This window comes from Anser anser (genome assembly GCF_964211835.1).
Source record: "Anser anser genome assembly, chromosome: 4".
Classification (NCBI taxonomy): Eukaryota; Metazoa; Chordata; class Aves; order Anseriformes; family Anatidae; genus Anser; species Anser anser.
Window position 1 is genome coordinate 56829447 of NC_139724.1, and position 13721 is coordinate 56843167.

A 13721-nucleotide genomic window follows, 5' to 3' on the forward strand; every position below is an offset into this window, starting at 1 on the left:
ATTGAATATAAGTCCCTTGAGAGTAAGACTCACTGAATACATTGATAACCTTCTCATGTGTGGATTGTTTATGTATATACATGCAAACCTTTTTTTGTATATACGTAATCCAAGATGATCAATTGTATACATATATATATAAATTATTTAATATGTATACATATGTTATATATATAAATTATTCAATATGTATATATTATATATGTATAAATAAGCTATATTTTATAGAGATAATTGGCTTTTGGATCATTTGCATCGTTTCTTTTTCAATAAAATAGGAAAAGCAGCAGATCAGCACATCTCCATGATGTATGCTTAGTAACATTCTTAATATTTACGTAAAAGATCAAGGAGAAAATTTTATAGTTTTTAATGTTTTCCTTACAAAGTGTCTTCGATACAGCATCAGCAAACACTTGTAGTGACAAGAAATTTTAGTGTATTTTAGTCATATAACTTGTGATTCAAACAAAATTCAGGCTTATTTATATTAGCTTCTGGTCAGATCATACTGTGTTTTCCTAAAAGTCATTTGGTTCTTTGAATTAGGCAAGACAAAATTGTTTTACTTGTTGAATCACATGTATCATCATTTTCAGGACCAGGAGACTGGTCGAGTGCTTATGTATCAGGACTAGCAGGCAGACCAATATTGCTGTTATAGCTATATCTGCTACAGAGGTCTTGTTCAGGACAAAGAGGTAGCTGTGACCTGCTTCAAACAACAGGAAGGAGCCTCATGTTCACAGCCTGTAGTCCTTGTGTGGAGTGTTAACCACTTTAATATCTTCTGGAAGGACAATATAGTAGGGTATAAGCCAACTAGGAAACTTATGAAGTATGCTGACAACAACTTCCTGAAACAGGTGATTGAGGAGCCAACAAGGAAAGCAGTTCTTCTGGACCTGACACTAACAAAATATGAAGAACTGTAAATGGATGGGAAAGCTGGGAGAAGCTTTGGCTGCAATGACCATGGAATTCAGGATACTGAAAAGAGCATGTCAAAAAGCAGGACCACAGTATCAGGAGAGTAGAATGTAACAAATTCAGAGATGTACTTGAAAGATTCCCATGGAGAACTTTCCATGAATTTCATTAAGGGCAAGTGCCAAGTCCTGCACCTGAGGTGGAACCAGTCCAGGCACCAGTACATGCTGGGGGTCACCCAGCTAGAAAACGACTTTGCAGAGAAGGATCTGGGGCTCATGGTGGATACCCACTTGAACACAGGTCAACAATGTGCCCTTGACTCCAAGAAGGCTAACAGTATTCTTGGCTGCATTAGGCAAAATATAGCCAGAAGGTTAAAAGAGGTGATCCTTCCCCTCTACTCAGTGTTGGTGAGAGTAGTGGCCTGATTTCTATTATGGCAGGTGAAGAACACAGAACGCAGCCACCTCCTCCAGCTGCTCTGGCCCAGGACTGCTGCTGTCCAGCCACTGGGGCTCAGAGCAGTGCTGGGTCTCCGTCCAGGCCGCAGGACGTGGCTACCGCTTTTGCAGGTCCAGCCAGTAGCACATTTGCAGGTTCAGCCAGTAGCAAAACTGAGCACATATCCCACAGACACACAAACATAGACAAGACAATGACACAACACCCGCTGCCATACCAAGAGTTACTTCCAGAAGCACTTACAGACAGAACTCATGAATAAACTTAGGCACAGACAGCTGAGACTGCTTCCGCCACTCCAGCTGGTAGAGGCAAAGTTCACTGGTGCAGGCACACCAGGCACACACACAGCACTCTCCAGATTCACAAGCACATGTGCATCCATGGATCCTTGAAGTATCAGCACAACCCCTCTGTCTGCCCAGCAACCCTGCCCAGGTCCTGGCCCTGCCTTGCAGCACGTGCACACACATGCACAGCAAAGAGAGTTCAAATATGCAGACAGTTAAGAAAAGATTTAATGAGAAAATATAAAAAGATAAAACAGACTGCAGTGTCCAGCTGCAGATGAGTTTACTGACCAGCCCTCATTTTATGCACAAATAGCCCTTTTATACCTTTTTCTGCCTATCACAGAATCACAGAATCACAGAATGTTAGGGATTGGAAGGGACCTTGAAAGATCACCTAGTCCAATCCCCCTGCTGGAGCAGGAACACCTAGATCACGTCACACAATGTTCCCAGAGAAGGAGACTCCACAACCCCCCTGGGCAGCCTTTTCCAGTGCTCTGTCATCCCCTCTCTCATTCTGAAGGAATGTTTGTAAATGCAAATCTAGAGGATCTTACTGTCCTGCCTTTTTTTTTTTTTTTTTTTTAATATACATCTTGTGAACTGGCAGTATATTTTTATGGTAAGTGGCCTTGAGCCAAGAGAAAAAATGAGATTTATGAAGCTATATGACTTTTGCAAGCAGTATGTAACAGAGCTTTTTAAGAAACGAATTATTCCAATGCCAATAAAGAGAATGGGGGAAAACAAACAAACAAACAAACAAACAAAACAAAAACAAAAACAAAAACAAAAAACTTGGTACTAAATACAGTACACTAACATTGTTTTTATATCATACAATATATGAAGAATACAAAAAGTGATAAAAATTATTTTCTTCAGGCAGCAGGTATTTCAGCTATATTCTTTCTTGTTTGTATAAAATAGTCAATATTTTGCTGTAATATTTATGATCATAATGTAATTTCATAATAGTTGGCCAGGTCACACAAGATTCTCTATATTATCAAACAATAGTGTGAATTTAGCTTTTTAAAAGTGCAAAACCATAAATGGACATCAATGTCAGAGCTTTATTGAAATGAACGTGGAACGACGGCAATTTACACAAACCAAACTCTCCTAAAGGGTAGAGGTTCTTTATTTGGCAAAATCATTAAAAACAGTCAGGTGTGAAGTGAATGAAAAGTTCTATTGAATATAAGAATGTATAGTACATTCCTGAATGTGTGCCTGAGAAAAATACAAGCACTTACAAAATAAGAAAGAGCAGAGAGTTGCAACAGCACTATTACTGATGGAAATGTTCACTAAATAGGTGTATTCTCCAACAAATAATTCTACCAGATTTTTTTATATTTCTCCTCCAGATAACTCTCATCTAAAAATCAAATATTTATAAACTGACCCTTGAAGTATTATTTCTATAGAAAAAAAATAAAGTATAGATAATCACATATAGAAAGACTAAAATCACAAGTAGAGTGATTAGTATGTGCTGGGTTTATTGATTTGCTTTTGAGAAGTTCCTGATTTATAAATAAATAAATAAATGATTTATATGTTTTATATTTTTAACAATACTAAAATTATACATCACAGAGCTCGTAGGAAAAGAGCTCCACCAGATCCTCATTTCTTCACTCTGTCTCTTACAGACTCATGCAGCTAAATCTGTAGTTCAGCTCATTTCTCTCTGTCTAGAACATCCATCAACCGTTTCCCCATCTTTTGCTCTGAGAAACAATGTATATAATGTAGTATATAGTATGTGGTATTTATGCCTTATATTGAGGTGGATGGCTGTCCTTACAAATTCTAGAGATGGTAATATGGCCCCCACTTTGCTTATGGAACAGACACAAATGATATATATTGTATTGCTGGCATGAGAGGCATCTACTCCTGCAGCCATTTGTAGATGACTACAAATTGAAGGGCAGACCAGACAGAAGAGCTGAGGACAGGGCTGCCATCCAGAGGGACATAGGCAGGCTGAAGAGCTAGGGAGGCTGATGGAATGAGCCACTAGTGACTTTCTGAAATTCAGCCAGGACAAATACTGAGTCTTTTATCTCAGAAGTCCCCTGTGCAACACAGGACTGTATGGGAAGTAGCTGTGCTGAGGAGGAGCAGGGGGTGCTGGCAGATGGCAATCTGGGCATGGACCAGCAGTGTGCCCTGGCAGCAAGGAAGGCCAAGAGCAACCAGGGCTGCACTAACTGGAACATGGGCAGTACATCAAAGGAAGTGATCATTCCTCTCTCCTCAGAGCACTTGTGAGACTCTTGCATCCAATTTTGGGCATGCTGTTAGAGAAAAATGCTGATGAACAGGATTGATTTCAGCAGAGGGCCACAAAGATAGTCAGAGACTGGGGCACTTGCCCTGTGAGGAGTTCCTGATGGAGCTGGGTTTGTTTAGCCTGGAGAAGAGACAATTTTGGACAGCAGCTCCCTAGCACCTATACAGACCTTATCAAGATGACAGAGAGGCTCTTTGTACTAGTGTACGGTTAAGAGGGTGAGAAATAGACATCACAAATTTAACAAGAGGTTGACACTGGGTATAAAGAAAAACTTTTTCTCCGCGAGGATAGTCAGGCACCAGAATAGGTTTCCAAAAAGTTTGTTCACACTCCATCTTTGAAGATTTTTCAGACCTAGCAAGATCAAACCCTGAGCAGTCTGATTTGACTTCACAGATGACTGTGTTTTGGGCATACTGAGCTCCCTGCCAAACTGAATGAGCCTATGATTTTTCTATAATTTTGTCTCAGAATGCATTGAGGACACAGAGCCTCCTGATGTTATTTTAGCAGGAAAAGGAAGTAGGATTGAAAATGATTTTGTGCTTCCTCTCTGTGAGATGAATTGTAATATTGCAGAATAAACTTTAGAATTTCACCATGTTTCTGAGATCCTAGATTGTATGAGACACATTTCTTTCTGACTGGCTGAACTAAATTAGAGATTAATCTGAACTGCAGAACTTGGATGAACTCCAGTGCATTGAAAAGTAATGGCAAAATCCCCACTGAATTCAAGTGGAATCATTTTTTACTTTCTACATATAAAATATTAGAATTCAGATAGACACCAACTGAGAAACTAGATATGAAAACAATTCCAATCTGTATTTCCCCACAGCCTATATACACATAATAAAGTTAGAGTTCACTACAAATGGCCTTATAAAAGAGTAAAAACACTGCCTTCTTAATGGAGGAATAGCTTTAGAACAACAATTATTTGAATACAGGATTCTTTGTGTAAATATCACTTCCTTCATCTATGTCTTCCCATAAGATTTCAGAATTGCTCTCTGTTCCATTTTTATACAAATACTACAATTAACATGCAGAGAAAATCTATTTTAAGTACTGTTCTTGAAATCAAGTGATTTGAGAAAATCCGTGTGAGATTTTGGATCTTACATTTCTTGAAGGTAACTTGAAACTGTGGGTTTGTAAATCCCTAAATCTCCCAATATTGCAAATGTATTTATTTATTTATATTATTAATTATATATACTATATATTTAAACAGTTGGAAATATATTTAAATAGCTATATATTTAAATAGCTACTATTTATTTTAAATAACTGGAGACTGAAGCAAATGCTGAAATTATATTCTTTCCATTTATCTTACATGTGTAGCATGCAAAAGCTTTTATGTTTTAAAACATATTTTCCACAGATGCCCAATATCACTGTAAGTAATTAATCTGTCAGGTAGCAAAGTCCATGAAAGACAGACAGGTGAAACTTCAAGAGTGAAGTACCTTTAATGATTACTGACTATATTCATATGACATTTTCAATACTGTTCTCATTTTTATAAAAAGGAAAAGTGTATTGAATGGTTAGGAGCTGCCAAAACCCAGGTAGCCCAGTAGATGTGAGCCTTGTGCAGCTGCATGTTTCCTGGTCCAGACAGCAGTGAGTCAGAGCAAAACAGGCATACAAGCACACATGCAATCAATCTACATATACTTATACTCACAGACAACCACAGAAATCAACTCCAATAGGGGGAAAAAAAAAAAGGCATTCAATGCAAACACAAACAGCTTCAATAGCTCCTGGCTGAACAGGATGAAAATATGTTGGGAAATGTGCATGCAATATATGTAGTGTGGATTCCTACAGTAGTGAGGCTTAGACTCCCACCTCTGTTCCTGCAAAACTCATGAACTCATGCTGGAGAAGTTTTTGAAGAACTGCAGTCTGTGGGAAGCCCATGTAGCATCAGGCCGAAAAAGCAGTGGTGAAGGAAGTGAAATCGAGCTGGCAACCAGTGGTGTTCCCCAGGGGTCAGTGTTGGGGGCCCATCCTCTTTAATACCTTTATTGATGATTTGGATGTGGGAATTGAGTGCAGACAACACCTAGTTGGGGGGAGTGTCAATCTGCCAGAGGGTGGGAAGGCCCTGCAGAGGGACGTGGACAGGATGGGTCAATGGGCAGAGGCCAATGGGATGAGGTTCAACATAGCTAAGTGCTGGGTCCTGCACTTTGGCCACAACAACCCCATGCACTGCTACAGGCTTGGGGCAGAGTGGGTGGAAATATGTTCAGAGGAAAAGGATCTGGGGGTGATAATCGATGCTCACCTGAACATGAGCTGGCAGTCTGCGCAGGTGGCCAAGAAGGCCAACGGCATCCTGGGTTGTATCAGGAATAGTGTAGCCAGCAGGACCAGCGAGGTGAGCGTCCCCTTGTATTCTGCTCTTGTGAGGCCGCACCTTGAGTGCTCAGGAGGAAGAAATAATTGATTTTTTTTTTTTTTTTATTGCCATTAGAAATTTTGGGTCCCAACTCTGAAACTTCAGAGCAGCTATAAAGTGGATGAATACAAAAACAAGTTGCAGAGGAAATTTCCCCCCATACTGATTTTAACTAGCAGCTAATTTTCTTTGCCACTTTAGGGTATCTGTATCAATCTCAATATTTTTTTTTTTTTTGAATTACTTTTGCTTTTTTTCCTTCTTCTAGTCAAAGAACTATAATCAAATCTTTTTTTTTTTTTTTTTTATGGGTCTTTGCAATCTGCACATCAGAGGAGGTTTTGAACCTGCAGACTCATATATGAGTTCATGTTTTGGTGGTAGTCTTCCATTTTTTAGCTAAGTCAAAAGGAAAAAAAATGTAAAATTATTGTTCTTTCAATTAAACTTGACGAAAAGCATTAACTATGGCTAGTACTTTTCTGTGAGATTTCTTCAACTTTCAGCCCAGCAATAAAATCATTCATTGGCAGTAGGAAACTATATCAGCATAATTAGTAGTGTCACTTGAAAATATCGAGCTAGTCTCAGAAATGAACACAGCTGTTTTTATATGAGTAAAACAAAATAAAATAATTATAATTATTTAAGTATATATTTATATAATATAATATAATATAATATAATATAATATAATATAATATAATACAATACAATACAATACAATACAATACAATATAATATAATAAATATTATATTTATTATGTTTAATTATAAACAGTTTGACCAAAAGATCCTTTTTCCTTTAGAGCTCCAACAAAATAATAGGATACTGAGCAAAATGGTAAGATACGTTTGAAAGGCTACATAAAGAATTATTTTCTGTTAAATCATTCTATTTTTTTCCCATCCTTTTGTATTACTTACTTACAATACCAGGCAAATTTCACTGCTCCTTACAAAAAGGTGTTTTCTTGTTTACTAGCTACTCAGTTCATTTTTTTCTACTATCTCTTATTGTATTTACTAGCTTTTTGCAGCAAGATACTACATATTTTGTTCTTTGGCAGATCTACCAAGAATTTTTGTAGCAGAGGAATAAAAACAAAAAAATATGACCCTACTTTCTAGAAAAGGCAGTAAGTTATTAAATAACATCTGTTGAAGATGGAACAGCTTAAAAGGTACATTGCAACAGAGTTTTCCTACAGCAGCATGTACTTCAGGATCTCTTTCATATAATACTACACAGTACAGATTTTCATTTATTTATTTATATATTTATTTATCATGTATTTATTTATTTATTTATTTATTTTTACCATCAATCAGAATGCCACATGCAGCAGTTCAAATGCAGTGGACTTCAGCAGTTCAGGAAACTTCAGGTTGATATTAAGTGGTTGAATCTAGTCGAAAACTAGCTCTCTACACTACTGACCTCAGTCATTGAACTATGCAAAACTGAATTATTTCAGCTGTCCAGTGGGAATGTTTGTGAGTGCTTTTCTATCCCAAAGGAACGAATGTAAAATGTAATTGTCTCCAAAAGCATATTGCAAAATAACTCAGCAAACAGTCTTAGAACATAAATGTGATATATATTTAAAAGGTGGTTATTGTTATTGTTTCCTGGTGCTAACAGAAGACCTAAAAAACATACTAGATTTTCTTGGTTAAAGTTCTGGTACTCCTGTAATGACAAATGTACTACAGGACTAATATGTCTTAAAAACTGAAATCTGAGATAAAACGTATCACTAGCAGCTATTATTCACAGTCTTCATAAAACAGAAACAAAACTAAGCAAACAAACAAACCAAACCAAAACAACAACAACAAAACAGAAAAAATGGCATATACTAGTTTATTCCTTTGCTTGGGAAGGCTCTTCACCAATAACTATTATTTCATGTTCTGAATGATTGTGGTCTATGAGAATGAAAAATAACGCCAGTTTTGTCAGTACAGCTGTTATTTTGTTACTTCCATTTGCATAACTGCTAAATTTGTAAGGAAAGAAATAAACTTAACATGGAAAGAACTAATTGCTTCGAACAGAAAATTGTTTCTAAATAAAGATAATTTCAGAAACTGAAGCATTCCTTGACCAGCGCCATGTAATGCATTCTTACAAAAGGTAAGGTATACAGTGAAGACAGATATATTTGGGGGGGAGACGAAGGGGGAATACAAAAAAAATAAATAATAACAATTTTAAAAAGCTTTGAATTATACTACAAGAAATAACCTGGTACATTGGGATCTTGGATTGCAGATTATATACTGCCATATCAAAGCATGGTGTCTGTTATATCCATATACTGTAATAAAAGAATAATTACCAGTATTAATAGAATACAAAAATATAGAAGAATGTAACTACTGAAAATGCTTAAAGGTTACTGATCACTTTGATGTAGTTTTTATATACCTCAGTACAGGTGGCTTGGGAGTACCTGCACGTCAGAAGAAATGAGGATACTTTTTGATTAAAAACGTGATTAGCCAAAAACTGATGTACTTTAAATTACCAATCATTATTAATACTTTTGAAGATATAGTATCAGTTCATTTGGGAAAATGTATATATATATTTTTTTTATGCGCTAAACATAACATACACAGAGCTGTATTGTTTTAATTCCTCATTCTTTTACAAATTCTTATACAGCTAATCTTTAATTCTTTCCTGCATCTTGTTCAAAATTAGGGCTCTTTTTTTCTCTTTTTAAGCAGTCTGTTATGTCTATTTATTTCCCAGTGTCTCTGATTTATTCAAAATAAAATTTCTACGTATTAATGTTTTGTTTGTTAGTGGTTTCCTTTTGTTTGTTTATTTTTGTTTGTTTGGGGGTGGTGGTGGTAGTAGATGGGGGATGTGGATTACACAAATAGAACAAATAGTCAGGTCTTCCAGTGTCTGGGTGCTTTCAGACTCTTTTATCATACTCATGTTTCACTTGAACACTGGCTGTCCCATTTATCCTAGAAAGGTACCTCAGAAGAATTTAAGAAAGATTTAAAACCATTATAGTTTTAAGCCACTGATTAGAGGGATAATGTGGACCCCATATTTTAGTATTATTATTATATATTTCAGTGCTATATACATTCAGTAATTGATTATAAATATGAAATATTGAGAAAAAAAAAAAAGCAACAGCAAAAAAGAGAAAATAGAGCTCAAATAAAAGCTACTTACCTTAAATTCAATGAACCAAACTAGCTTAAAGCAGATAAGTCGCCATTATGCAATTTCTGGGGAAAAAAAAAAAAAAAAGCGCAAGTGGAGAAACTGTTATAGCATCATTAAGTGTGGGAGTGTGGCCATGGCCATGTGGGTCGACAAGCCCCATGGCTGGTGATAACATCCAACTCTTAACGATGAGGCCATCAGGAATGTAAAGAGTTCAGAGGGAACAAAGAAGGGTGATTCAGGAGACACCTTGCTGTCTCTGGACTGCTTGTTCCCTGGCCCTTAAGGCATGGAAGTTGCTGGGTGTTTGCTGTTGCCGGGCAAAGTTGTTTGACCAATGAATAGTTTGTGGAAAAGTACTGCTGTAGAGTGAATGGTATAAGAAGGGAGCCTGTCCTCAATAAGAGAGAGTGGAAGTTATGTCATCAATGAAGTGGTAGCAGTTACTGATCCTAAAAGAACCCTGGTATCCATGTGGTCGTTATGCCACAATTAAGAAGTACGTTTATTTATATTGCACATTCAGAACTCCTATGAAAAGCTGTTACTGAGAGGGTGACAGAGCACTGGAACAGATTGCCCAGAGAGGTTGTGGAGTGTCTTCTCTGGAGATATTCAAAACCCGCCTGGATGCCATCCTGCGCAACATACTCTAGGTGATCCTGCTTGGCAGGGGGTTGGACTAGCTGATCTTCAGAGGTCCCTTCCAACCCCTCAACCATTCTGTGATTGTTTTAATATGTCTTCTCCATTTTTTTACATCTCCTGTAGGTTGTTCTGCTATCTTGCATCTTTTCATCATGTGGAGTTGTAATTCATATTCATTAATAAACTGTTGCAAGCCATGACTGGAGTTGTACATTATATTCCTATAGCAGGATCCACCCAAACCAAAGGAGGATGAGACTTGCAAGACACCAGGCAAGTTGTTATGTGGAGGCTTAGCTGCAGGGTGGGGACAACCCACAATAACAATTTGGTAATAAAATTAGCAATTACTTTAGATACAGGAACTGAGTATTTTATAAGTTGATTTGTCTAGCATAGAGAGACCTGGACATGAGAAAGTACAGTGACAAATGGGTGCTTTAATGAATGCATTTGCTGCAAAAGTCCCATTTGAATATTGCTGATCATTAGACTTTGCAAGAATTGAATGAGCATGGTTCCCTCCTCTGAGCAGCTCTACAGCAATGATGATGCCAAATCAATAAAAGAGTTCTTCTATGGTCCCCGCTATAGTTTTGGGTCAAGGCAGGAGAGCAAGTTACTCCAGGCAAAGTTTTAATAGATCAGATTCCATAGTTGTCTTCCATCCTCCAGAAAATAGGATGATTTTTTCACATTATTGCATTCTTCTTAAAGCTTATTAGGTTTTCTCTTAGAAAATAGCAGTAAAGTACAATTTTTACAGGAAAAAAAAAAATCTAGTAATAGTCTGAAAATGGCTGGACTGCACTATATAACGGAGGAGTAACATTGTAAATGGTCATACTGAAAAAATTTGTGAGCCAGGTGAAACAAAAAAAGACTTCCTTCCTGTCACGGTTTTGCTGGGACAGTTAATTTTCTTCATAGAGGCTCACACAATACTGTGTTTTTGATTTTTAATGAAAATAGTGTTGATAAGAAATTTGTGGTTTTAGCTGTTGCAGAGCAGTGCTTACACAGAGCCAAGGACTTTTCTGCTTCTCATGCTGCCCTGCCAGTGAGGAGCCTGGGGTTCCACCAGGAGCTGTGAGGGGACACAGCCAGAACAGCTGACCCCAAATGGACCAAAGTGATATCTCATGCCCTATGGCGCCATGCTCACTAATAACAGCTGGGACAAAGGACGAGGAAGGAGGGGGATGTTTGGAGTGATGTTTGTCTTCACAAGAAACCATTATGTGTTATGAGCCCTGCTTTGCTGGGAGTGGCTGAACACTTGCCTGCCAATGGGAAGTAGCAAACTAATTCCTTGTTTTGCTTTGCTTGTGCATAAGTCTATTGCTTTACCTAGCAAACTGTCTTTATCTCAACTAGTGAATCCTCACTTTTACCTTTCTGATTCTCTTACCCATCCCACCTGGGGAGAGTGAGCATGTGGCTGTGTGACACTTAGCTGCCTCCCAGAGCTAAACCACAGCATGCTTGTTTAAAGAGCCCATTTTTAATGAAAGGAAAAGGTCATTTTTTAGTAATATTGATTTAGAAGAATAATTGAAACAATGAATGAATGCCTGGAGTTTTCATGCTTCACCAGATACAGGTTACAGTTATAAAAGTTACCTTTAGTGGAAATGAGCCAAAGTAATTCTGAAATAATTGTATATTTAAGGAAAAAAAATAATTAAAGGCCTTTCATAAACTTTTGTCAACTGTATTGATTACCTATTGAAAACACTATAGTGTTTTGTAATGTTTTTGCAATGGGGGAAGTTGTTTGTTTTTTCCCATTTTTTATTCATGAAAGCGATTCACTGGGAGTCAAGATTTCAGTTAGATCCAGCAGCAGTTAGATCTCACACATTACTGCTGCTTACACTTCAAAATTCAAAGTTAAATAAAATGTATTTTCGGTGTGTTTGGTAGTGCACTTATGCAAATATAAATTCAGTTTACAAATCAGTGGAAAACGAAACCCAGTAAATAAGTTAATAACAATGAAAAGTTTTGTAATTTATGTTTTATAATGAAATTTCTATAGATTACTCATTTGTGAAAATGTACATATAGGAAAAACATCACTAGATTATGGAAGAATACCCACACACTTATTACCTACATAGCATCAAGGTTCTCGTTTGGCCTCCACTGAGCTGACTATAATGAATACACTACAAAAAGAGCTAACAAGGATTTTAACTAGATTCATGAACAGAATACAATTCATAAAGGAAGGAAATGCATTTGTAAACTTCTATTCTGATGCTTACATATACTTGGGTTTAGATCATACTTTAAAGAAGCCATTTTTCTGTAGTCATGTAATTTCCACAACACAATAATCTAGATTTTGATTATAGAATTGAAACTATCTCAAAATATTATCTTGCTGCTTTACAGGGAATTTAAAGTATCAAAAGACAATTGTGGGAAAAAACAAACAAACAAACAAACAAAAAACACTTTTTGAATATGAAGTTACAGTGTTTAACTGAATATTGCTATGTTGTTAAGTTTATTATCCAGAAAAATCTCACTTTTCAGCAAGTTCCTTGGATAAAATTCTGTCTGGGATAAATTCTGTCTCAGTGCATCAGAATTGTCAAAAGCCTTCATATTTGAGTGCTATATTTCTTTTTGAGAGGATAGTAAGATCAAGTTGTAAATGTTTCACGGGAATCAGAAGAAACAGTGCAAATTTCATCTAGAAACTAAGGCTTTGTATTAGAATAAATGCTTTTAAATTTCCATGAATATTAAAGTATGTTTGAATTAGATATCATTGATATAGCCTAAATATGATGTGTAAACATTTATATTTTTGTTTACAAAAAGACAAATGTATAGTACCTTTTAGACATGAAATGTTTCTCTACTCCTTTAGGAAATTAGCAGAAGTTTTTAAGTTATAGTAAAGGAGATTATAAATGTTATCCTCTGTCTCTATCAGCTCATAATGCTTACAATAAGCATAGTTTTTTGTTTTTGTTTTTTTTTTTTTTTTCTGCAAGATATTATTATAAAGTCCTGATATGAAATCTTAGAATTTATGAAGGATTTTTATCCAGTGTCAGAAAAAATCACCATATTTTAAAACCCAATAAAAATAACTATGTAGCCTCTCATTTATAGATATTATATTGATTTTCAGATTTGGTACAAGACATTACTAACAAACACTATATTTGATGGTTGCCCAGATGCTGACATTTAGTTAAGCTGTAGTTTCCATTGTTTTTCAGTGGTTCAGATTTTGCCTCACACAGTGGTAGTATAGGTAAGTGAACTATCTAAATGTTTGCAGTATTTAGGCTCTGTACCACAAAAACATAGTTCTAGAATAGTTTATTTGATATATATTTTTAATGAAAGTCTCCCTCATCAAAAATAGGAAGGACCAATACTCAGCAAAATTTCACTTCCTTAGTGAAATTATTCAACATATTGTCCAAG

At 36.3% G+C, this 13721-nt stretch overlaps 1 protein-coding gene across 7 annotated transcripts in view; it reads right to left on the minus strand.

Moving 5' to 3' along the window:
- LOC310898176 (uncharacterized protein) overlaps positions 1–13180 on the minus strand; it is an 85899-nt gene extending 72719 nt beyond the window's left edge. For 5 of the 7 annotated variants that reach the window (XR_014583032.1, XR_014583034.1, XR_014583035.1 and 2 more), the window contains exon 1: positions 6308–6976. Coding sequence is in view for 2 of the 7 variants with exons in the window: in XM_083832725.1 (XP_083688851.1) it covers positions 6308–6357 (50 nt within the window). In the remaining 5 variants the exon portion in view is untranslated. Of the gene's footprint in view, positions 1–6307; positions 6977–9626 lie in introns of those variants that run through there. The other 2 variants (XM_083832726.1, XR_014583031.1) reach the window with 2 other exon arrangements.
- Positions 13181–13721: the final 541 nt, after the last annotated feature.